Source organism: Schistocerca cancellata, chromosome 7, assembly GCF_023864275.1.
Source record: "Schistocerca cancellata isolate TAMUIC-IGC-003103 chromosome 7, iqSchCanc2.1, whole genome shotgun sequence".
Taxonomy (NCBI): Eukaryota; Metazoa; Arthropoda; class Insecta; order Orthoptera; family Acrididae; genus Schistocerca; species Schistocerca cancellata.
This window is the reverse complement of record NC_064632.1, coordinates 343,793,581-343,819,147: the sequence shown is the minus strand read 5'-3', so window position 1 is coordinate 343,819,147 and position 25,567 is coordinate 343,793,581. Positions and strand designations below refer to the sequence as shown.

At 45.3% G+C, this 25,567-nt stretch overlaps 1 protein-coding gene across 1 annotated transcript in view; it reads right to left on the bottom strand.

The window, feature by feature from the left end:
• Nucleotides 1–25,567, bottom strand: part of LOC126092003 (acylphosphatase-2) — a 163,934-nt gene that overhangs the window by 91,168 nt on the left and 47,199 nt on the right. The window contains exon 2 of the mRNA XM_049907379.1: nucleotides 6,252–6,378. Within this exon, the coding sequence (XP_049763336.1) occupies nucleotides 6,252–6,378 (127 nt within the window). The remainder of the gene's footprint in view (nucleotides 1–6,251; nucleotides 6,379–25,567) is intronic.

Below are 25,567 nucleotides of genomic sequence, written 5' to 3'. Positions count from 1 at the left end.
GCGGTCGTAGGCAGTCATTTGCACGATCTTATAGCCATTGCTTGCAGCTCTGTGTTTACAGTCGTAGTGCCTCGTAAAATACTGATAATTGTGAATTCACACTTCCATTTTCTATTGTGTACATTATGATATCAACGAAGTCGTGAGAATTTATTCTATCATAGTTCTTAAAGTAATTACACGACACACTTACTACTCACATTTCTTGAAAACGTGCGTTTCAAAGCCTATTTTTCTCTGAATTGCAATGTCTTGGAAGTTACGTTAAAACAATGTACGGCTAACTGTTGCAAACGCATTATTACTATTATATTAAAATAGTTCATTGTAATTAAGCAATTTATTATTATTGTATAAAACAGTGTTTATATCGTATATATATACATGTTATAAAAATGGATGTACGTATACAGGGTGGTCAGTAACAGTCTGAAAAGCTTGCAAAGGTTTTGCAGCGAAGGTTGTGCTAGGAAGTACTTGTAAAGAAAAAAATCTATGCATTGTACCGTTTACGAGTTATTTAACATTGAAGTTGGCTAATCAGGAGTTGCGGGTGCAAATTCAAGCACTTGCAAGCGCTAAAATACGGTAATGCACAGACTGTGGCTTCCTCAGTTATCATGTCTTCAAATGCTGATTACCAGTTAAAATATGCCTTTTTTTTGAAGTGATAAATTTAAGCTATGTAGGCAAAAGCTACGTTTGTTCGGTTTGAGGAAAACGAACGAAAAAATACGTTTGGCGACACTGTCTCTGGCAGACTGCTTGAATTTACGCGCGCGACGACTTGCTTGGCTAACGTAAATGCTAAACAACCAAGAAAACGGCGCAACGTACGCAGCACAGTCTCCCGTGAAACACCCTTACACGTTTTTCAGACTGTTTCTGAGCACGCTGTTTATGTATGGATGTCTGTATGTTCTACATTTGGACTGATTTCATCAAAACTTAGTACACGTATCACTTGCTGTCTGGAAAGAATCGCTGTAGGGAAAGAACCAACTATCTATCTTAGAGATGGAGGCAGAGGTAAAAAAGGAACGTAGCGCACGACGCGAGTACCCGGACTTTATTGATCCATTATTTAAGAGTACTAGCACTTAGTGGCTTGCACCCAACTTCATACATAATTTCAAACCTTTACGAAACTAAATCTCGCTGACAACCGTCACAAAATACTGAAAGGCAAATGTTTGTCGCTTACTACCTCTTTTGCTGGTCGTGCAGCCTGACAAGCCTTGAGGTTTTAATTTATTACTTCTTTATCACTAACTGTATTCACGACACATCGCACTAACAATATTCATGTAGACCACTGAATGTACATGAAAAATTATGTCATTATATGACACATAGTTCAGGAGATATGACGTCATGAACGCTAACATGCGTCAAATACAGCCGCAAATGCATGAAGTTTAACTTAATAACCGGTTTGCTACGCCGGCCGAAGTGGCCGTGCGGTTAAAGGCTCTGCAGTCTGGAACCGCAAGACCGCTACGGTCGCAGGTTCGAATCCTGCCTCGGACATGGATGTTTGTGATGTCCTTAGGTTAGTTAGGTTTAACTAGTTCTAAGTTCTAGGGGTCTAATGACCTCAGCAGTTGAGTCCCATAGTGCTCAGAGCCATTTGAACCATTTGAACCTGTTTGCTACAAATGCCCAACACAAGTCGCAGACAATATCCACGTATGCCGCAGAATGTACCTAAATTAAACTCCGTTCGAACAGGCCTTGGAAGACCCAATGGTACCGACCGGCCGCCGTGTCGTCCTCATACACAGGCGTAACGGCATTCGGATATGGAGGGGCATATGGTCAGCACGCCGTTCTCCCGCCCGTATGTCAGTTTACGAGACCGGAGCCGCTACTTCTCAATCAAGTAGCTCCTCAGTTTGCCTCACAAGGGTTGAGTGCACCACGTTTGCCAACAGCGGTTGGCAGACGGGATGGTCACCCATCCAAGTTCAAATGGTTCAAATGGCTCTAAGCACTATGGGACTTAACTGCTGAGGTCATCAGTCACCTAGACTTAGAACTACTTAAACCTAACTAACCTAAGGACACCACACATATCCATGACCGAGGCAGGGTTCGAACCTGCGACCGTAGCAGCAGCGCTGTTCCGGACTGAAGCGCCTAGAACCGCTCGGCCACAGAGGCCGGCACCCATCCAAGTGCTAGCCCAGACCGACAGTGCTTAACTTCGGTGATCTGACGGTAACCGGTGTTACCACTGCGTCAAGGCCGTTGGCAGAATGTACCTACAAAATAATATCATTGTATGACACATAGTTCGGCAGTTGTGACGTCATAAACATTGAGCTGCGTGAAAACGAAACTGCAGGGCTAAATTCGCTAGAAGTACAGGTGAAGTATGTGTATAAATATATGGGAAATAAATTCAGTATATATGAAATATATGTGACATGCGCGTAAGTGTGCAAAGCCACGTGTGAAAAGCTCCTCTTAAACCCTTGCATCAATTTCAAACAAATTTGATACAAATATTACGAGCACTTACTATCTGGAAATAAAGACTGTAGACGTAAGAACCAGCCACCTCCTATTGGGATAGGGATGATAAAGTGGAGAGAGAAGGTGCAACGAGGAAACGGACAGACAGTGAGGGGAGTGGTTGAGATGGATGGTGAAAGGGAAGAGTACGACAGAGACAGTGTGGAGGAAGAGATGGACAGAGATAGGGGAGGAGGAAATGGACACAGAAAGGGTAGAGGAGGAGATGAATAGAGAGAGGGGACGGAGGAGATGAACAGAGAAGCGAAACCGGAGGAGACGGATAGAGACAGGGGAGGGAAGGTGTTTCACTGGATGCGCAGCTGAGTCAAAACTGGTGGAGCAGTAAGGAAGATTATGGTCTGTCTCGTCAGCGTCGCAATCGTTACAAACGGAGCATAAGTTCGGAATGTTCCAAGAATGGGGGTGGAAATCGGCCGTGCCCTTTCAGAGGAACCATCCTGGCCATTGCCTGGAGAGATTTATGGAAATCACGGGAAACCTAAAGCAGGAAGACTGTGCGCGACCGTCGTTCTGAATGCGAGACCAGTGTGCTAACCACTGCGCCACGTGGTGAAGTAACAGAGGGAATACGAACATAAAGAAAGGTCAGTCAAGGATGTCTGTCCGATGCTTTTTTAATGTGTGTGGAAAAGATTATAGGAGATTCCAGAGATGGAATGGGCGGAGTGCGTAAAGGAGGCAAAAGTAATGGATATGAAAGACCAAAAGCATAGTACGGAAAGGGAAAAGAGAGATGGTCAAAATCACGACAGACGGACAAGTAGTACTAGGGAAATACTATAACGGAGGACCTAAAACGTGACACAGATATAAGATCGAGAATATCATGGCTGAATTCAACAAAAAGAGCAAATTACTATGCGGACAACTGACGAAACAGTACGCCAAATACTATTTAGGAAGCAGAGTTTTATATAGTGCAGAGACGTGGACATTGCGAAAAGATGAATGAATGTTGGAGGTATTACAATAAGTAAAAAGAAAGAAAAATTGTCGTAAGAAAAAGAATGAAAAATTGGCTACGATACATCCTGAGACGCCGGTGCTTACTCTAGCGGCAAATTTAAGGGAATGAGAGGAAGAGGAAGAAATATCAACTGTGTGGAAGGCGACTATGTGTGAAACTTAAGAGGGGGATGTGGTGAAATACCATACCTACACTTGACGCAAAGCAGAACAGCTACTGATGATCATTATTTCTTTATTTATCCGACCATTTTATAACATAATACATATAAGTTGTGTGTTCATTGTTAACGTGTCACAGTACTGCTAAAATATAGACAAATACATATTGCAGTATCGAACCTCACGGGAATATCTGAGTGTACTCTTGACGAGACAGACTGGGGAACTGACATAGTCTGCAGATGCATACCGAAATGAGAGAACCGTTTCGAAAATTTAAGACTCGAAGTTCCTGCAAGACTCACACTGAAAAACAAGGAACTAGAAAAACTAGCACGCAAGTCTTCAGGTATAGCGATAAACATAATGTTTTGAGTTTATTTTCGTGCAAACTATTTCTCCTTTCTTCTTTTCTTCGATTTCGTGTTATTCATTCACTGAATTTTATTCAGTTATTAATAGTAGGAAGCTTCTGCTTATTTCAAAAGTTTTGAGATATTCGTTTTTTATAGAGTTTAAACAATAAAAAAACACATAATACGACTTTTCCCACAACCATAACTGTGCAATAATATATTCTGTTTTTTTCCCTTGTTATTGCAGTTCGATGAGTCATGGGCAATGCGGATCCTGTACGTGAGGTCGCTTACTAGAATTAGTGCCTCTTAGACGGAGGGACCAGAAGAATCTGCACTCTATCTCATCTGTAGAAAGGCACAACGATGAGCTTGACACTTGAAGAACTGGCAGGATAACACAACATGGAGACGTAGACGTGGCTGAGAGAGAACACAATTTGAAATTTACGTTCAAAGAACAAACAGATTCATACCACGAGAAAAAACGGTGAAGTTGTGAGGGTGCTCGTTTTCCGAGGAAGAAAGTGTTTAAGAAAAAACAGGAAGCACTCTCCCTTTTTTTCCTTGTGTCTTTCTTTAGCATCGGCGAAAGATCAGCGTGGTTATTAATGGATTTGGCGTGGTTAATTTAAGGTGTGGCCGGATGTTCTTTTAGTTGCCACCGAAAAACAGAAAGCTTCCGCCGAGCAACAGATGATGATGCTCAATAACCACACACGAGCAGAGAAGCCGACAAGAAGAGTGCCATGTACCCGCACTTCGGCTAAAGGGATCGGCAAACCGTCGGACACTGAAGCATCACGGGTTTGCATAAGTACAAGGCGCTGCCTCCTCTGACTGCTTCGATCGCAAGGATGATGGCGATGATGACGTTTGGTTTGTGGGGCGCTCAGCTGCGCGGTTATCAGCGCCCGTACAAATTCCCAACATTTACTCAGTCCAATTTCGCCACTTTCATGAATGATGATGAAATGATGAGGACAACACAAACACTCAGTCATCTCGAGGTAGGTGAAAATCCCTGACCCCGCCAGGAATCGAACCCGGGACCCCGTGCTCGGGAAGCGAGAACGCGACCGTGAGACCACGAGCTCGATCGCAAGGAAGATAGACGGCAGAACAAGAGCCATCAGAGGTGCTTCGCATCAGGGACCTATTTCCTACGCTGTGTCACGTGTGCAGAACTGGATCTGCACGAATTCCTCCGCGTCCCGGCTATATAAGGCGGCTCAAGCCAACATGCCGGCAGTTGGCTCCAGCGGAGCTCTGGGCCAATTCATGTGCTGGCTTTTAGCAGTCCATCAGTCAGAGCCAAGTCGGAAGCCACCGCAGGGGGTCTTACGACTTCCCTGCGATATCCCGAGACGTACCTGTCGGCCAACTCTCGTCGTTATGGATTGTCAGTGGCATAGTCTTCACGTCCCACTACGTTTATTCACTTTATGTTCCGGGCAAATACCTGTTGGTGTGTGAGAAGTTGTATTATTTTTTATTGATAAGAGTTTCCCTTTTTTATTAAATCTCTCTACTGTGGTCGTAATAAGTCCTTGTTCTTGTTTATTTCTTATCAAGCATCTCCCCGTGGGAGATATAGCAAATAGGAAAATAGCAGCCCGTCAACGGAAAGAAGAAGTAAGTAAAATAAAGCTCGTGACAGGGATATTGGCCTGGCTGTAAGAGGAGTACGCTCTCTCTCTTCCACGGCACGAGGATGGAGAGGATAACGGGACCATCGATCTGGTCCCTTACCGCCCGAACAGATCCCCAATACTCATCTGATAGCAGGCTGAGTAGATCGGGAACCGTCTTCGAGGAACTGTAAGGAGGGAGAACCCATCCCCTCACTGGGACTGAATCCGACACATCCAGGCCGGAGTCGAGTGCTCTATGAGCTAGACCACCACGGCCACGAAGAGGCGATGGCTTAAATACAAAGACCTCACAAACCTCTTTCGATTCATCTTCATAAAACAATGGACCTCCTAAATGGAAATAGCACGGGATACAGCATTTCATCGCTTAGGAACACAGAATACATTTAACAAAGAAGAGTGGACATTGCATTCTAATCACTAAAGTAGAAAAAATGGAGCCCGGTGTTTTATAAGGAATACTGTTAGCTTCAAAGAGCAACCACATACTCACAACCGAATTCAGGAAATCAATAAAATAAAACTGTTACTGCAGCGTGGAATGGTACATGTACAGCGCCTTGCTACTCACATATGTTCCACAGCAATCCGCGGACCCTGTATTTTGCCAACGATGGTTCCGTTTTTGGTGTTCTTCACCCAGCCACCGATCCCCAACTGCACGCACATGTCGCGGCAGTATTTGGTGAAGTAGACACCTGCACACACAAACAAGCCACATCATCAGCAGCCGCTCCTCTTGCCTTAATGTTCTAATAGCTTATCTTTAGTTGTACAAGCACAGCTTTCACAAGACAATAACCTTAAAAATATCTGTGGGCTATAATCTTCTTTACGTAGGGTCGCCAGAAACAGTCTGAAAACCTTGTAAGGGTGTTGTAGTGTAGACTGAGCTGAGAAATAATTGTTAAAAAAATTGGATACATTGCACCGTTTTCGAGTTAATTAGTATTGAAGTTAGCCAATAAGGTCGTTGCACTTGCAAATTCAAGCGACCGCCAGAGACGGTGTCGCGAAATGTGTTTTTGGTTTGGTTTCCTAAAACCGAATAAGTGGGCGATATATAAATTGGACATAGGATGGTAGTGATGACTGAACCCGAGCCAAAGGCTGAGCAGTCTCGTGAGCTATCATCTACACTGTAAGAAAAACAAATTATATCTGACAGACCATTTGAATTTGCGCGCGCAACGACGTGATTGGCAAACTATAAAGTTATTTCACTCCGAAACAGAGCAACGTATCGAATTTTTTTCTAAATAATTATTTCTCAACGCAAACTACCCTGCAACACATTTAAAGGCGTTTCAGACTGTTTCTGAGCATCTTGTACATAAATGTTCAGCCTGCATATGTTTCTGCTCGCAAAACTCGAGAAATAGTCTGTCGATTGACTTGAAATTTCGACATAATGTTGCATTCGACCACAAGTGTGTTTTTATATAGCTATTTTTAAGACGTATAATATATATGTGTAATATATAAAAAAACATTCTTTCCTAAAATGTTGTTAACAGAAATCTAGAAAAATTCTTGTCCTATTTATTTCAAATTTTAAACGATAGTCTATTATACATTCAGACAGACAAACATTATACATATATTTTTAATCGACGCTGTACAGGTTTTCTGTTAAAACAGACTGCGAGAAAGAAAATGCTACGCTGTGAATGTGCGCGATTTTGTTCCCCTTCTTCAAGTTCCAATGGCTCTGAGCACTATGGGACTTAACATCTGAGGTCATCAGTCCCCTAGAACTTAGAACTACTTAAACCTAACCAACCTAAGGACATCACACACATCCATGCCCGAGACAGGATTCGAAACTGCGACCGTAGCAGTCACGCGGTTCCGGACTGAAGCGCCTAGAACCGCGCGGTCACACCGGCCGGCTTGTTCCCCTTCTCACAGGAAATTTAACTACAATAGCGGTACGTTTAAACCATTATCCAAATGGTTTCTTCCACGTATATCCTTTGTCATTGTACATATTTTAAGCATTAATTGTATATACAACCATCTGCTGTTTTTATACCTCAGAGACGGTATTCACACAAAACATGAAAGTTGTATTTCTAGCTTATCAGCTTATGATTGGAATACTACTATGAAATCTGAATTTTCAATAACAATAAAGCATGTCTCAAGGTCAGAGTGTGGAGAGAGAGGAGACGGACAGAGGGGTGGAAGGAAATAGACATAGAAAGCTGAAACGAGGAGATGGACAAGAGAGGAGGTAGGAGAAGGTGGACAGAGAGAGGAAGGAGGGCAGGGACAGGGGAAGCAGGAGAGGGACAGCGGCAGGGGATCAGGTCGTATATCAAGTTCCCAATGACATTATAAACGTGTGCAATCTCTTTTACTTCTTTTCCATCTAACCAGACTGCGCCACAATAACGCGCGCCCGAGTACAACTTGTTTGATACATATCGCATTTAGCGATTTCATATGTGAGGATAGCATTTTTTGTTAGTAAGTATGTCTGCGTGGCAGATCTTACTATAACTCTCGTGATTTCAGTCGTTGTAGGAAATTATTCAGAAGTGCCTCCCCAACATATTAAAAAAGAATCTGACGTGAACTGTTACTTTTATATATCGTACGAGGGTTGTCCAGAAAGTAAGTTACGACGGTCGCGAAATGGACACCATGGTGAAAACCCGATGAAGCTTTGCACAGAGTGTTGGGTAGTGTCTCTAGTATGACCGTCGATCGCATCAAGACACACTTTTCAGTTGTGAGCGCATTGTGAGCGAGTGAAGATGCCTAAAAAACGATGTCTGCCGCCAAGTAGGAGGGCCCACTGAGAGGCTTCGTCTTAACGAATGCAGCCCACCTAACACAACTGCCACGCACTTCCTTCTTGATGGCAATTCTCAGCCGCACTCTGCAGGGGCAGTGAAAATGCTGCTGCGGCCTTTTCGATGGGAAGTGTTCGATCACCCACAACACAGCCCTAATTAGCTCGTCCTGAGTATCATCTCTGTTCCCATGAAACGCTGGATACGAAGACAACTCTTGGGCGCAGGCTACACGCTACAGACCAGCGTAGAGGATTACCGGAAAGCCCAGACGGCTGCCTTCTATGACGATGGTAATGGAAATTTGGTATAACGCTCCGACAAATGTCTAAGTCGGAGCGTCGACTATGTAGAGAAGTATCTGGAAAATGTAGCTAACTCTTGCAGATAAAATGCTTCTGATTTTCACTGTGGTTTCAATTTAGTGACCGACCGGAACTTACTTTCTGGACAACCCTCGTATTTGTAAATGAATTGTTGAATATGGGTAATCCATCTTCCTGTAACGTTAAAACTGTGCACCTGTACGGTACCAAGATCCGAATCCTTCCTTATCCCAGCCAATGCTCTTGCCGAACCAGCTACCCAGAGAGCACTTATGTCCAGTCTTCACAGCTCCAATTCTACCAGTTACTCAATAAGTAATGTGCCACATTTTTTCTCAGCCAGTTTCAGTTGAAAAAAATGTAGCTGAGTGGTTAGCGCGGCAGAATGTCAGTCATAAGAGCCCGGGTTCGATTCCGGGCTGGGTCGGAGATTTTCTCCTCTCAGGGACTGGGTGTTGTGTTGTCCTAATCATCATCCTTTCATCCCCATCGACGCGCAAGTCGCCGAAGTGGCGTCAAATCGAAAGACTTGCACGCGGCGAACGGTCTACCCGATGGGAGGTCCTAGTCGCACGATATTTATTTTAGCTCTTATAGTTTCATGAAGTTCCGATAGCTGACGACGCTATGCGTAGCTTTCAAAATCGCGTTTGTAACGGAGGTGCATTCCAAACCGAGAGCTGAGATACTTTTGGTGGAAAACCAGAGCATCGCAGATATTCATGGCCGCTTACAGAAAGTCTATAGAAACCAGGTAATGAGGAAAAGCACGATAAGTCGCACAAGGTGGCGCAAACCGCGTGTCAACCGGCCGCACACAGCCGTGTCTCCTGGAACGTGCGGACAGTCTCATTCGAGGTAATCGATGTATTACAATCCAAAGCTCGCTGATCGACTGGATTTCATTTGTCCACCACTTGGGATACTTACAGGAGTGTGCCCGATGGGTCCCTCGCCGCCTAACAGAAGATCATAAAGAGCAACAAAGGATGGTCTGTGCGGAATAGCTTGCACTTTACGAGGCTGATCGGCTTTTGTCGAACAGCGTCACAGGCGATGAAACATGGGTTCATCACTTCTAACCGAAAACAAACAGACAATCCACGAAGTGGCGCTTCCTCCGAAGAGTTCAAATTCGCTACGTCCTCTCTCATAGTGCAACGATCAACTCTTGAAGTGTACTGTGCTACCATCGCGAAACAGAAGCAACGACTTCAGCATGGCCGGCCGGTGTGGCCAAGCGGTTCTAGGCGCTTCAGTCTGGAACCGCGCGACCGTTACGGTCGCAGGTTCGAATCCTGCCTTGGGCATGGATGTGTGTGATGTCCTTAGGTTAGTTAGGTTTAAGTAGTTTTAAGTTCTAGGGGACTGATGACCTCAGATGTTAAGTCCCATAATGCTCAGAGCCATTTGAACCATTTTTGAACTTCAGCATGTTTGTCTCCACAAAAATGCAAGCAAACTTCTCTACGATAATGCAAGGCATGACACAAGTCTGTGAGCCTGAGAGGAGCTCGTGAAACTTGCTTGGAATGTTCATCCTCAACCACCGTACAGCCCGGATCTCGCACCTTCCAGCCTCCATCTGTGTAGCCCAATGGCGGATGCACTCCGCGGGAAGCAGTACATCTACATCTACATCTACATTTATACTCCGCAAGCCACGCAACGGTGTGTGGCGGAGGGCACTTTACGTGCCACTGTCACTACCTTCCTTTCCTGTTCCAGTCGCGTATGGTTCGCGGGAAGAACGGCTGCCGGAAAGCCTCCGTGCGCGCTCGAATCTCTCTAATTTTACATTCGTGATTTCCTCGGAAGATATAAGTAGGGGGAAGGAATATATTCGATACCTCATCCAGAAACGCACACTCTCGAAACCTGGACAGCAAGCTACACCGCGATGCAGAGCGCCTCTCTTGCAGAGTCTGCCACTTGAGTATGCTAAACATCTCCGTAACGCTATCACACTTTCCAAATAACCCTGTGACGAAACGCGCCGCTCTTCTTTAGATGATGGGGAGGTTATCGATGCAGCAAGACGTGGATCCGACGTCAACCATCAGACTGATACCATCTGGGAATACAGGCCCTCCCAAGGAGTTGGCGTAAGGCCAACGCGCAGAACGTAGATTATGTTGATAATTGGGTTTTGTAGCCAAACGACTGGGGAATAATTTGGTGTTTTGGAATCCTGAATACAACCAACCTGCTTACAGAAAACTATGTGTTGCACTACTCGTTGAATGTTCCTCGTACTTAAGAATCTGTACAGAAGCTTCCCTGTGATGGAGTAGCAAGCCTAGGAAGAAAGGATTACCAATGCGGTTAAGGTATTGTCTACGTCGGGCAAGCGTCTGAGTCCCAGACGCTGCCCGCCTCAGAGCACAGTTTTAATCTGTCAGGAAGTTTGACGAATGCTGACAAGCCTCTGCAGAGTGAAGGATCCATTCTACAGGCGAGGGGTCACCCAGTTTGGTTGAGGAGCCGTGACTGACGTTAGTGGAGTAATGTGAGGTCACGCGTGTGGAGAAACCTAAGTGTCTGCTGGCAGCGGCCCAAAAATGTGGCGGTTACGTATCGAGACGGGCCGGACTGGGCCGGGCCGTGAAACGTGTGCGCCAGCCGCGGGGGTGGGAGGGGGAGGAACACAGCACGTGTCCCTGGCTGTGGCGTCGCTTGGAGGCCGGCCAGAGGAGTGGGCGGCGGGGCGGCGGGGCGGCGGGGCGGCGGGGCGGCGTGGCGGCGCCGCCCGCGATTCACAGCTATGTGCAGGGCAGGAACGTCGAGAAGCTGCGTCGAACTTCCTGCCGCTATATCCTCAGGAATGTCTGTGCGGGGCGAAATAGAACCCCAGCTGTGCCTGCTATCGTACCGTAAACATGACCGACAGAGCTACGTCTTGGACACTCATGCTCTCGTCTACGCTACAGTCAGCAGTACCCAACTGGAGACCTGCACTTTCACAGCTGAATACAGCAACCTAGATTAAAAGTTAACCGTGGTAAAGTTGATATTTAACCCTGTTCAAGGCAAAATTCTGGTGCACCGATCTCAATCAAAGTGAAACACGACAGCTGACAGTGGTTAAATTTGACCGTGGCTCATGCCTGGTTTTCACAAGATGACCAGGGCCTAATAAGCGTACGGTATTAAGATGGCGGCGCGTTTCGACACAGTGAGACCGACTGAAGGTATCATAGACCGTACCCTGTACTTAATGTTGTGGCGTAACAAGACAGCCACGCCACTCGGAAGTAGCCGAAAGGGCACGCGTCAACTCACGCCGGCTTGCGTTAAGTCTGAAACAGGATACGTAATGAATGCTATAAAGAAAAGTACGTAGCTGCTGGAATACTTAACTTTAATCCATCATTTGGATACAGCATTCTTGATGATACAAGTGAGACTCTCTCTAGAAATGGTTAATGGCGCCTTGCTAGGTCGTAGCCATGGACTTAGCTGAAAGCTATTCTAAGTATCTCTTGGCAAATGAGAGAAAGGCTTCGTCATTGTAGTCGCTAGCAAAGTCGTCGTACAACTGGGGCGAGTGCTAGTACGTCTCTCAAGACCTGCCGTGTGGTGGCGCTCGGTCTGCGATCACTGACAGTGGCGACACGCGGGTCCGACATGTACTAATGGACCGCGGCCGATTTAAAGCTACCACCTAGCAAGTGTGGTGTCTGGCGGTGACACCACACTTAAGATGAACCCAGAGAGTTTGTTAATTTATGAATTAAACTTAACACCAGAAGAATTAAAATGTGCCTACACATGTGACCAAATCGCCAGTTTTTCTCTAACAAGGGAAACATGACAATCGTTTTTTAGTACTTTTTTGTATTTATGGCATGTGAACTTCAAAACTCGAATATACTTCTCCCAAAGCAGTTCGATGCAAGCCTCAAAAATTCTCGAGAACAACTTACGAGGTTTCCGAGAATGCTTAATACACTATAATTTTGTCGAGAGCCACAATGGCTGTGTGATGCGGTGCCTACTCATTGGGGGCGCAGCTTGGGTTCGATTCCAGGTGGGTTTAATTATTTTAAAGAAAGCTGCATGTTCTAGGAGCATTTGCATGAAGCGTAAAACACAAGAAGATAGAAAGGAAAACAAATTTTCGGTTTTCTAAGTTGCCCAATCTTTGTTAACAATCTTTTATAAAAGACCATTAATTAACAATTTTTGTTTGCAATGCAAACTGGGTTTTTGTGTACAGTATATATTTAGAAATAAGAAGACGCGCTTTAGATGTAGCCCTGGTAACTAGCATACATTTGGCGAATTTTATACTTAAATGATATAAGCATTCAAAGTGAACGGAAAATCGAAAAAAATAATGCCCGAAACGAGACACTGTACATTTTTTCTTTTATACTACAGCCGTCATTTCTTCTATTTTCGAGAACCCATCCATCCGCTCCGACCCGTTCGTAGAACACAGAATGTTTGATAAGTCACTCCCTATTTTTAAACAGTTATAATTTATGAACCAATCTTCCTAGAACTACTTCTGTTAGAAATAGTACTCCTTGAGGTTGTGTGTAACATCATTTTTTTCTTTTGTTTCAGTTCGGAATAATGACCTATGTTGACTGTGGGAGAAAGGGCCAAAATAGCAGTTTTTTATGAGAGCTAGAGATCTGTAGTGAGGGCACAACGATGGGGGAAGGGTGAACCAGGGATCCATGCGACTCTGGATGCAAAGCCAGTTAAAACTGTCATTCCAAATTACTAACAACAGGGAGTGTGGCCGATGAAAGAATATCAGGAAGACCATCAACTTCGAGGACACCAGAGAATGTTGACAGAGTTTGTGAAATGTTTACAAGGAGCCCTAAAAAATCACTGCGTCATGTATCTCGTGAAAGTGGTCTTTCACATCACCCACTTCCAACGATTCTTAAGAAAGCTCTCACTTTTACGCCATGGAAGCCACATTGTATGCAGCAATTGTTTCCTGATGACAGTGACAGAAGAATTGATTTTGGAGAAATTTTCTTCGTTTGGAATGATGATTGTCACGAACTTTTTGAGAACATTCTGTGGACTGATGAGCCAGTTTTCCACATTGGAGGATCTGTAAACAGGCAGAATTACAATTACTGGGCAGCCGATAACCCACACGAATGAGTTGAAAAACCACAGGGGCATCCGAAGGTGAGAGTATGATGCTGTATCACGTCGTCCGAAGTTGCTGGTCCTTTCTTTCTGCGGAACACAATGAATGGCGCAAGACATCTGGAAATTGCTGCAAGATCATGTTTGACCAGTAATGTCACAATGGAACATCCCACAGCTTCGCTTCATGCAGAACGAAGCACTTGCACATTTTGCAGATGATGTCCGCGAATGGCTGCGTGATCATTTTCCAGGTAGTTGGAGTGGCAGACGTGCTGCATATAAATGGCCTACCTTCAGCTCTGATTTAATGCCTAGCGATGTTTTTCTCTGCTGGTGGGCTACGTAGGAGGTTTACAAGAGAAAAGAATGCAACGTGGATGAATTGGAAGCAGTAATATCTGATGTGTTAGCCAATATTCCACCTAACATGTTGCAGGCAGCAACATCGTAAGTACCAGTTCGTTTAAAAAAAATGCGTAGAGAATCCTGGAGCTTACGTGGAGGTTTCAAATGATATTAAACATAGCCTCAACGAATGCTATCTCTAACAAAACTATTTCTAAGAAAATTGGTTCATAAATAAAGAAATTATAACTGTTTAAATATAGAGAGTGACTTATCAGACAGCCTGTACATTCATCCTGCACTTCGAAAAATCTGGGATGCCTCGCAGCGTGCTGTTCAGAAGAGATCTCCGTCTAATAGGAGCTGCTCATGCATGGTTGTTTAGATCTTTGGGCGGGTTTAGTGACATCTCTGAACAGTCAAAGGGACTGTGTCTGTGATACAATATCCACAATCAAGGTCTATCTTCAGGAGTTTAGGATCCGGGGTGATGCAAAACTTTTTTTGATGTGTGTATAGGATTTTAAACAAAATTTGTTTATTATTTTATTCATGGCTGTAGTTTTCAGCAACTTTCCTATATATTACAGAATAAAATTCCTTCGTCAGATGCAATAATATGTACATTTTTGGACATATCATTGTACTGATACCTGGTAAAACAACTACTAAGCTTCTGAAGTTGACAAATTAAGTTGCCGAAACCGATAAAGCGAAATAAAAATGTACTTACAACAGAGGACCGAACTTTATTCTGAAAAATTTGTTTACATAACAATGTGCTGTTTTGTTTTATTACTCGCAGTCGGTTTTAACAGAAAACAGGCTGGTTGCATTTATGACAAATGTGCCGCTACGAATACTAGAAAGACGTATAGAAATACACTCCTGGAAATGGAAAAAAGAACACATTGACACCGGTGTGTCAGACCACCACCACCTAAAGAGAAGGCCGCGGCGCGCTCTTGTGACGTCACGCAAAGCGGGCCAGGGTTGGCTTGGCGCTACGCTTAAAGAAACGAGACGCACGGCCTGCAAATCTTTGTCAAACGGTTTTACAGAACCTATTCCGTAAAAAATAATTAATTTCTGAAATACTTTTAGCTTTATATGGCAGCTTCATGATGAAGTGCCAATCATTTCGATAATGGTCATAACTATTGTGGTATTTCACAGATAAGTATCAAATTTGAGAACGTTGCCATCAAAAATAGGGGTCGCTATGAATTTGTGTTTGATGCATATTACACATTCTATTGCTGAGTATGAAATACAGATGAGGATTTGAAATTTTCGTAAAACTTTGGATTAATATCTGCTTCCAATCTGGAAAAAATTGAGCATCTGCAGCAACTTCACTTCCGATCGCAACGCGCGGGAATGAAATATTCATAACGCCTGTCATATCTCGTAAACCGCTGGAGATAACGAAACGAGATCTTGGCAAATGATACCACGCAAAGAGGAGAGTACTTTGCCGAATGGTTAAAATAAGTAACTTTATCAATCGCGATATAGCAGAAACTATAGTTTATAATTCTTTTTTACCGGTAATGTAATTGCATAAGACTTATCAATAGCCAGTGAAAACGTACGAGTGCGGGATGTTAATAATATTGCGATATACATGATAAAACAAGGTACATTTGTGGAAAATGCATTGTGATAAAGTACATTTTTTCTGGACCAGACAACTATTATTTACACTCACTTGAAAAATTCTGCACTAATACAGTGTATAATATTAAATTCCTCTGCCTTTAGTATCCTAAATAAATATTGTGTAGCTGTTTATAGAGCTCCCTCAGGAAAGCTGAGTACATTCCCCAAGCAAACAATCACTTTTAACTCACCTCACAAAAACAATTATGCGTTGTTATTGTAATGTAAATTTTCTTTCTTGTAAAAATATGGCAGATTTTGAGCATAAGTCAACAGTGAAAATCTACAAACCTTCAGCAGACATTTGGAACAGTTGGAATGAGACAATGTGTCAAGCTAAAAACGTCAATAATAAATTTAACCTATTTCTAGATTAATTTGTTCCATTTTTTGACACATCGAAAAATAAAACAGATATGCTTCATACAGAGAGATCGCTTTTTAAACATGAAAACAGCAGTTTCAACATTCGTTAGCACTCATGCTAACTAATGCGAGAGTGAAAAACAACACCCACTCACAAATAGAGAATAAAACGTACCGGTAATGCGTAACAAAATACGAACTGCAGAGAAATTTAAACACGAATAAAAAGTAACACGAGCCACAAATTTATATTTCGTTTTCAAAATCAAAATAAAGCCACTTGATAACGAATACTAGGCCTATTTACTGCGAACTTTTGCTCACAATTTTAGTCAAATGTATCCAAAATGCAAGATATTCCACCATAAAAAAATAATAATTGTACTAGGTATATAGTTTTTACATACCTTCGTGTGCTCAGTGGGTTGGAAATTGTCCCGATGAATCGCTGAAAGACATTTCCAACGCAGATTCGCATCGTTCGGAAAGGAAAACAACATTACTTTCGGTCGAGTTCCGTAATTCCCACGACACCTTGGCACACAACACTTGTAAACCATGTTCACAATAGCTTCACTACACGTAAACACTGTAATCGGTAGTTTTAAGCACGAATATAGCACTCGATCCAGCAAACGTGTAGATAAACAAACGCTTCGAAACAAAACATGGTGGCCCGCTTGGAGTGACGTCACGGCCTGCTATGAATTTCGCGCCGCGGCCTTGTCTCTAGGTGGTGATGGTCAGACCCACCATACTTGCTCCGGACACTGCGAGAGGGCTGTACAAGCAATGATCACACGCACGGCACAGCGGACACACCAGGAACCGCGGTGTTGGCCGTCGAATGGCGCTAGCTGCGCAGCATTTGTGCACCGCCGCCGTCAGTGTCAGCCAGTTTGCCGTGGCATACGGAGCTCCATCGCAGTCTTTAACACTAGTAGCATGCCGCGACAGCGTGGACGTGAACCGTATGTGCAGTTGACGGACTTTGAGCGAGGGCGTATAGTGGGCATGCGGGAGGCCGGGTGGACGTACCGCCGAATTGCTCAACACGTGGGGCGTGAGGTCTCCACAGTACATCGATGTTGTCGCCAGTGGTCGGCGGAAGGTGCACGTGCCCATCGACCTGGGACCGGACCGCAGCGACGAACGGATGCACGCCAAGACCGTAGGATCCTACGCAGTGCCGTAGGGGACCGCACCGCCACTTCCCAGCAAATTAGGGACACTGTTGCTCCTGGGGTATCGGCGAGGACCATTCGCAACCGTCTCCATGAAGCTGGGCTACGGTCCCGCACACCGTTAGGCCATCTTCCGCTCACGCCCCAACATCGTGCAGCCCGCCTCCAGTGGTGTCGCGGCAGGCGTGAATGGAGGGACGAATGGAGACGTGTCGTCTTCAGCGATGAGAGTCGCTTCTGCTCTGGTGCCAATGATGGTCGTATGCGTGTTTGGCGCCGTGCAGGTGAGCGCCACAATCAGGACTGCATACGACCGAGGCACACAGGGCCCACACCCGGCATCATGGTGTGGGGAGCGATCTCCTACACTGGCCGTACACCACTGGTGATCGTCGAGGGGACACTAAATAGTGCACGGTACATCCAAACCGTCATCGAACCCATCGTTCTACCATTCCTAGACCGGCAAGGGAACTTGCTGTTCCAACAGGACAATGCACGTCCGCATGTATCCCGTGCCACCCAACGTGCTCTAGAAGGTGTAAGTCAACTACCCTGGCCAGCAAGATCTCCGGATCTGTCCCCCATTGAGCATGTTTGGGACTGGATGAAGCGTTGTCTCACGCGGTCTGCACGTCCAGCACGAACGCTGGTCCAACTGAGGCGCCAGGTGGAAATGGCATGGCAAGCCGTTCCACAGGACTACATCCAGCATCTCTACGATCGTCTCCATGGGAGAATAGCAGCCTGCATTTCTGCGAAAGGTGGATATACACTGTACTAGTGCCGACATTGTGCATGCTCTGTTGCCTGTGTCTATGTGCCTGTGGTTCTGTCAGTGTGATCATGTGATGTATCTGACCCCAGGAATGTGTCAATAAAGTTTCCCCTTCCTGGGACAATGAATTCACGGTGTTCTTATTTCAATTTCCAGGAGTGTATTTCGCACATCGTCATATTTGTACACGGTGGCCGAAACTGTAACTAATTTCTTCCAGCGTAAATCGGTTCCGCATTAACGCGTTAGCGTACCTACTACACTATATGATCAAAAGTATCCGGACACCGGGCTGAAAATGACTTAGAAGTTCGTGGCGCCCTCCATCGGTAACGTGGAATTCAATATGGTGTTGGCCCGCCCTTAGCCTTGATGACAGCTTCCATTCTCGCAGGCATACGTTCAGTTAAGTGCTGCAAGGTTTCTTGAGGAATGGCAGCCCATTCTTCACGGAGTGCTGCACTTAGGAGAAGTACCGACGTCGGTCGGGGAGGTCCGGCACGAAGTCAGCGTTCCAAAACATTCCAAAGGTATTCCATAGGATTCAGGTCAGGACGCTGCGCTGGCCAGTCCATTACCAAACCGCCACAGGCCGTGCATTGTGAACAGGTGCTCGATCGTGTAGATAGATGCAATCGCCATCCCCGAATTGCTCTTGAACAGTGGGAAACAGTAAGGTGCTTAAAACATGCTGTGATGGTGCCACGCAAAACAACAAGGAGTGGAAGCCCCCTCCATGAAAAACACGATCACACCATAACACCACCGCCTCCGAATTTTACTATTGGCACTACACACGCTGGCAGATGACGTTCACTGGCCATTCGCCACACCCACACCCAGCCATCGGATCGCCGCATTGTGTACCGCGATTCGTCACTCCACACAACGTTTTTCCCCTATTCAATCGTTCAGTGTTTACGCTCCTTACACCAAGCGAGGCGTAGTTTGACAATTACCGGTGTGATGTGTGGCTTATGAGCAGCCGCTCGAACATTAAAACCACGTTTTCTACCTCCCGCCTAACTGTCATAGTACTTGCAGTGGATACTGATGCAGTTTGGAATTCCTGTGTGATGGTCTGGATAGATGTGTACCTATTGATAGATGTGTGCCTATTGCACATTACGACCCACTTCAACTGTCGGCCGTCTCTGTCAGTCAACAGACGAGGTCGGCCTGTACGATTTGCGCTATACGTGTCCCTTTACGTTTCCACTGCACTGTCACATCGGAAACAGTGGACCTAGAGGTGTTTAGAAGTGTGGAAATCCTCGTAAAGACGTATGGCACAAGTGACACCCAATCAACTGACCACTTTCGAGGTCCGTGAGTTCCGCGGAGCGCCCCATTCTGCTCTCTCACTATGTCTAATGACTACTGAGGTCACTGATATGGAGTACCTGGCAGTAGGCGGCAGCACAATGCACCTAATATGAAAAACGTTTGTTTTTGGGGGTGTCCGGATATTTTTGATCGGATAGTGTATGTTTCGTTGCCATTCGATAATAACAGCTCACACTGGATGTCCGCGAGTAACCGCGCTTTAATTATAACCACCCGGTAACTTAACATATGGTACGTATGTTACAGTGATTTGTAGGTTCCAGATTTATTTAGAAAGCTGGATTGTGCTGAACTGTGTAGAATACTTCGCGAGAGAGAAAGGTCGCTTTTTGTTCGAGGTTTTACTAGAATGCCTTTGAGACGCGCACTGTTATTGTGTAAAGGGAGCAGCTGTGCTGGCCTGCTGTTATCGCAGTCCCCTCCCTCCCCCCCCCGGCCCCCCCCCCCCTTCGACGTCAGAGCATCCGCCTGCCAGACGGTGCCGACGTCAGAGCTACGGCGTCTTCTTGAAGGGCGGCGTTTTGGCTGTTCGCAAGACGAGCAGCCCGGCCGTTATATTCCACAATGAATGGGCGCCTTATTCACCACCAGAAGCGCTCCGCTGTCTCTCTAACGAGACTTTTACTTCCCCCATGTGTCGGCAGCTGTCTCCATTCTATAAACAAGACCGGCTGCTGACATCTGTCGTCCCAGCTCAAGAAACCAAAATTAAAGCTTTGGTGAGCATACCACACTGAGATATGTAACAGCTGTCCGCTAACCAAGCGAAACAGAAATCTAGTACACATGAACGCGCGTCGTGACTGCAAATATACACTCCTGGAAATTGAAATAAGAACACCGTGAATTCATTGTCCCAGGAAGGGGAAACTTTATTGACACATTCCTGGGGTCAGATACATCACATGATCACACTGACAGAACCACAGGCACATAGACACAGGCAACAGAGCATGCACAATGTCGGCACTAGTACAAGTGTATATCCACTTTTCGCAGCAATGCAGGCTGCTATTCTCCCATGGAGACGATCGTAGAGATGCTGGATGTAGTCCTGTGGAACGGCTTGCCATGCCATTTCCACCTGGCGCCTCAGTTGGACCAGCGTTCGTGCTGGACGTGCAGACCGCGTGAGACGACGCTTCATCCAGTCCCAAACATGCTCAAAGGGGGACAGATCCGGAGATCTTGCTGGCCAGGGTAGTTGACTTACACCTTCTAGAGCACGTTGGGTGGCACGGGATACATGCGGACGTGCATTGTCCTGTTGGAACAGCAAGTTCCCTTGCCGGTCTAGGAATGGGTTCGATGACGGTTTGGATGTACCGTGCACTAATCAGTGTCCCCTCGACGATCACCAGTGGTGTACGGCCAGTGTAGGAGATCGCTCCCCACACCATGATGCCGGGTGTTGGCCCTGTGTGCCTCGGTCGTATGCAGTCCTGATTGTGGCGCTCACCTGCACGGCGCCAAACACGCATACGACCATCATTGGCACCAAGGCAGAAGCGACTCTCATCGCTGAAGACGACACGTCTCCATTCGTCCCTCCATTCACGCCTGACGCGACACCACTGGAGGCGGGCTGCACGATGTTGGGGCGTGAGCGGAAGACGGCCTAACGGTGTGCGGGACCGTAGCCCAGCTTCATGGAGACGGTTGCGAATGGTCCTCGCCGATACCCCAGGAGCAACAGTGTCCCTAATTTGCTGGGAAGTGGCGGTGCGGTCCCCTACGGCACTGCGTAGGATCCTACGGTCTTGGCGTGCATCCGTTCGTCGCTGCGGTCCGGTCCCAGGTCGACGGGCACGTGCACCTTCCGCCGACCACTGGCGACGACATCGATGTACTGTGGAGATCTCACGCCCCACGTGGAGACCTGACGCCCCACGTGTTGAGCAATTCGGCGGTACGTCCACCCGGCCTCCCGCATGCCCAGTATACGCCCTCGCTCAAAGTCCGTCAACTGCACATACGGTTCACGTCCACGCTGTCGCGGCATGCAACCAGTCTTAAAGACTGCGATGGAGCTCCGTATGCCACGGCAAACTGGCTGACACTGACGGCGGAGGTGCACAAATACTGCGCAGCTAGCGCCATTCGACGGCCAACACCGCGGTTCCTGGTGTGTCCGCTGTGCCGTGCGTGTGATCATTGCTTGTACAGCCCTCTCGCAGTGTCCGGAGCAAGTATGGTGGGTCTGACACACCGGTGTCAATGTGTTCTTTTTTCCATTTCCAGGAGTGTATTTTTGAGGTTTCACGCCAAATGGTACACTTGCTACTAGCCAGTGCCCATTATACATTCCACCGTTCTTCTTTTTCATACTGAGCTGATGTATCATTGCGGCAGGGAATGAAGCAGTTTGGTTTGTGAATTTATTTTTTTTGCAGGGGGAGGGGAAATTTGCTACCCTCACCCCTCACCTTCTCACCTTTCCTGTCCACCAGCTGGGTATGCTCACGTCAAACTACACATTAATTGGATAATAAGTTAAGCTTCAAATAATAGCTAACACATTCAGGTAGCAGTTGGCTGCACATTTTGGTCAGATCATCGACTTCACTCACTTACGCAAACGCTCAAACATGTAGTAGGCTTGTATATAATATTTCTCATTGGGACATGTTAACCTAAAAATAAAAGTACCTCCAATCTTCCGGTTCCAACCAAGGGTTTTAAGAGGATTCACTTCGTAGTGAGGCAAAAGCTGAAAGTCCTCCCCCAAGAATTCCCAATTGGTAGCCCTTTTCCTCCACTATTACCTCGTTGGTATTCGGATGAAAAACTAAAAATACTGCCTAACAAGAAAAGTGAAGCACCCAGAGGACGTGGTGGGACGTAAATGTTAATTTTTACATGCACACGACATCGGCTGATATGTAAATGGTTAGAGCTGCAATTCTCTGTGACATGTAGAACGGTCAGCAAAGGGCATTAGAATTGTTTTTGTTTAGTGTTGTCATCTAGTGTAGCAGGACATACCGCTGTGTTTTATGCAACCCACAACGCCTTCAAGTACCACGCACAAGATTTTCATATTCTCTCGCTCACCACATGCAAACAGTAAGCCTATGGAAAAGAACGACAGAACTTTTTTTCTAGGACGTTTAATGCACTTTTCATCTGAGGCTGTAAACTGTCAAGAGAGCCAGTATGTCTAAAATCCTCTGGCCACGTTACGAGTGTTGTATAGGTAAAATCAGATTTCTTAAGGTGGAACGACAAGGTGACTGACGAAAATATTGCACAAATTCAGGATTTCTGTTTTCTCTGTACTGGAATTTAGTAGACAAATTGGGTTTGCTGCAATGAATAAGGCATATATTTAAGTTTTTATTCCTTTTTTTACATTGAAACATATGACTACCTTCTCTGTGTAATTGGGATTTTCCAGGGGCAGCTCTGAAAGGAGATAGATCGACGGTTGTCGCTGTAACCGTGGTTATGATTACCTGAAACATGGAAATTAACATATCAGCCTGGTCCTTACAGACGTAATTTTTTGTTCATAGTAGGGGGTTGCAAAAAAAATTGTTGCGAAATTATAGATATCTGAAGAAATGGGCATTTCTTGGACCCTTCTTTTTTGGCCGAAAAAAATACTAAATATCAACATAAAAAAATCGGCTATGCTGAACTGAAGAGAATTCAGTTTGCTTCAAGGGAGACAAAAAGCATTAAATTCGAATGAAAATTGTACAGTGGGCGACGACAACCATGGTGAAAAACATGGTATTGAGAAAAACGCGTTTACATTTTCACAAGTATAAAAAAAGGGATAAAGCTTGGAACATAGGATATCATCGATACCTGGTCCATAATAGCTATCGCCCCGGCTAGTGGATGGCCGCTTTCTGCTACTTTGATCTGATAAGCCCTTATTTTCGGTCTTCAGAGCCCTTTTCGTCGCTGAGCGCATAGCCGCTGACGTCTCTGTCTTCAGAGAATCGGCGCATTTCATCGCTGATTTTAATTTGAAAGGCATCTGAGACGTGCATTAATGCAGTATGGTCCACATTGAACAAACATGCGGTGAAATTTGAAGCAATGTTATTTTTGGAGCGTATCTCGAATGAGACTATTGCAACTTTCGTTCACATTTTGAGTAAAACCGCCTTAACAATGCTTCAGGAAATCAGGTTTACTCAAATCAGTATAAATAGGGGTGATGGCATCGATAACGACTTGTGACAACTGGTTCTCTAACGGCCGCTTAAAACGCTTGCAGAATCGTTACTTTTTGGAGTTCGCACATAATATTTTGGGGAATACTTTTTCAATGTATATACATTCGTATTCCGTCCTAAAAAAAGGTCGAGTTTTTTCGAAGGTCACTCTATCGTTCCCCTTTAAGAAAGTGAAAGGTGTTATCAGAGAAGACTGTGTTAGATTTGAAGATATTAGGAATGAATTAGATATTTATAACATTAATGAAAAGACTGAACAAAATAAAACATTATTTGACCATCACCTACAAATAATGAGTGTACCAGCCCAGAGGAAGTAGGGATGCAGAAAGATCCAAACTGAAGAAGGAGAAGAGAATTTAATGTACTTAAATTTTGCTGTGGGGTGTGTTTACGCTGGAGGCCGTAATTGTCGAATTATTGAAGTAAAACGTACAAAAGTGACTTTCAGATGCGTTTTTCTCGAATAACTCGAAAACCTTGGCCTCCAGCGGAAATGTGTCCCAGTACAAAATGTAACTACATTAAATTTCCTACAAATGGTCCTGTTCATTCTTTTGTAGGACTAATAGTTTGCACATACCCAGTGAAACAATTCTAAAATCTTGCGAGTGATATTTAAAGGTGTTGCAGGTTGCATAAAACCCAGCGTTAGTGGCAGATGAATCACCCTGTGGAAGAGGCGTGAGCAGAATCAAAGGTTGAGTGATCACTGTGAAGACACGGAGTCACCGTCTACTCATCCCGACCGAGCGAGGTGGCACAGTGTTTACGTGATGTCATTAGTCATACGACCACACCGCCGCCGGATGCGATTCTCTCGATAAACGGAACAGAGTAACGGCTGTGCTTGCCAAACAGTACACACCCAGTCGCAGTACTTATGCTTGCCGCGAGGCGCCGTTAGGCCACTTCATGTGTAGTAGGAGTTGTAACACCCCACCTGTCACTTATCTGGTTTTAGCGTATGTTCACCCCAGCTAATTGACTAACAGATCAACATAGAGTGCCAAACTGCCACAATATCGGATAACGCAAAGAAAGTAATAAGGCCCTGTGACACCTGATTGAACTGTGGTGGCAGTGTTGACATTAATTGATTTAGAATTGATACCTTTTAATTAAAAAGGGGCGGACATTGATGTTATATTCAACTATTGAACACCAGATGCAAATGTTGAACATAAAATTAATTAAGAAAGTGACTTGGGATTTCAACTACTTGATTGAAAAGAGATGGAGTCGATTAGCACAAATTTATTTTAACTCACGACCTTCAATCATCACATTACATGACTCTCCTAAAAGGAAGTGGGAATAAATCGCGTTTACATTGAGTAAAACGCGATACATCAAAATTAATTCCTATCGACTGACCCAGGCGTAATGCGAAGTGCGAGAAGAATTCTTCAATACACGGCTCATGAAACCCTCGTGGAAACTCTGCCGACGTGATCCAACAAATTAATCAGTGGCCTAACTCAAGCCGGACGGGGCGCAATATCACCGAATTCAGCATGGCGGGGCGGCGTCGTTGTGCGGACGTCGGCTGGCCTCGTGGTGCTGCAAGGCTGTGCTCGTCTATTCACTCCTAGCTATCTTGCTCAGTACATAGCTGAACGAAAACTTTCTATCTCCAAGCTCAATCGTTCCATTTGCTAAGTCATAAACTGCAGAGATGCTCACTCTCTCTCAGACAAACTGAGTAAAGAACGCCACGTCCACATTCTAGGCAAGCTGGGAATGGAAGACCTCTACGCAGAG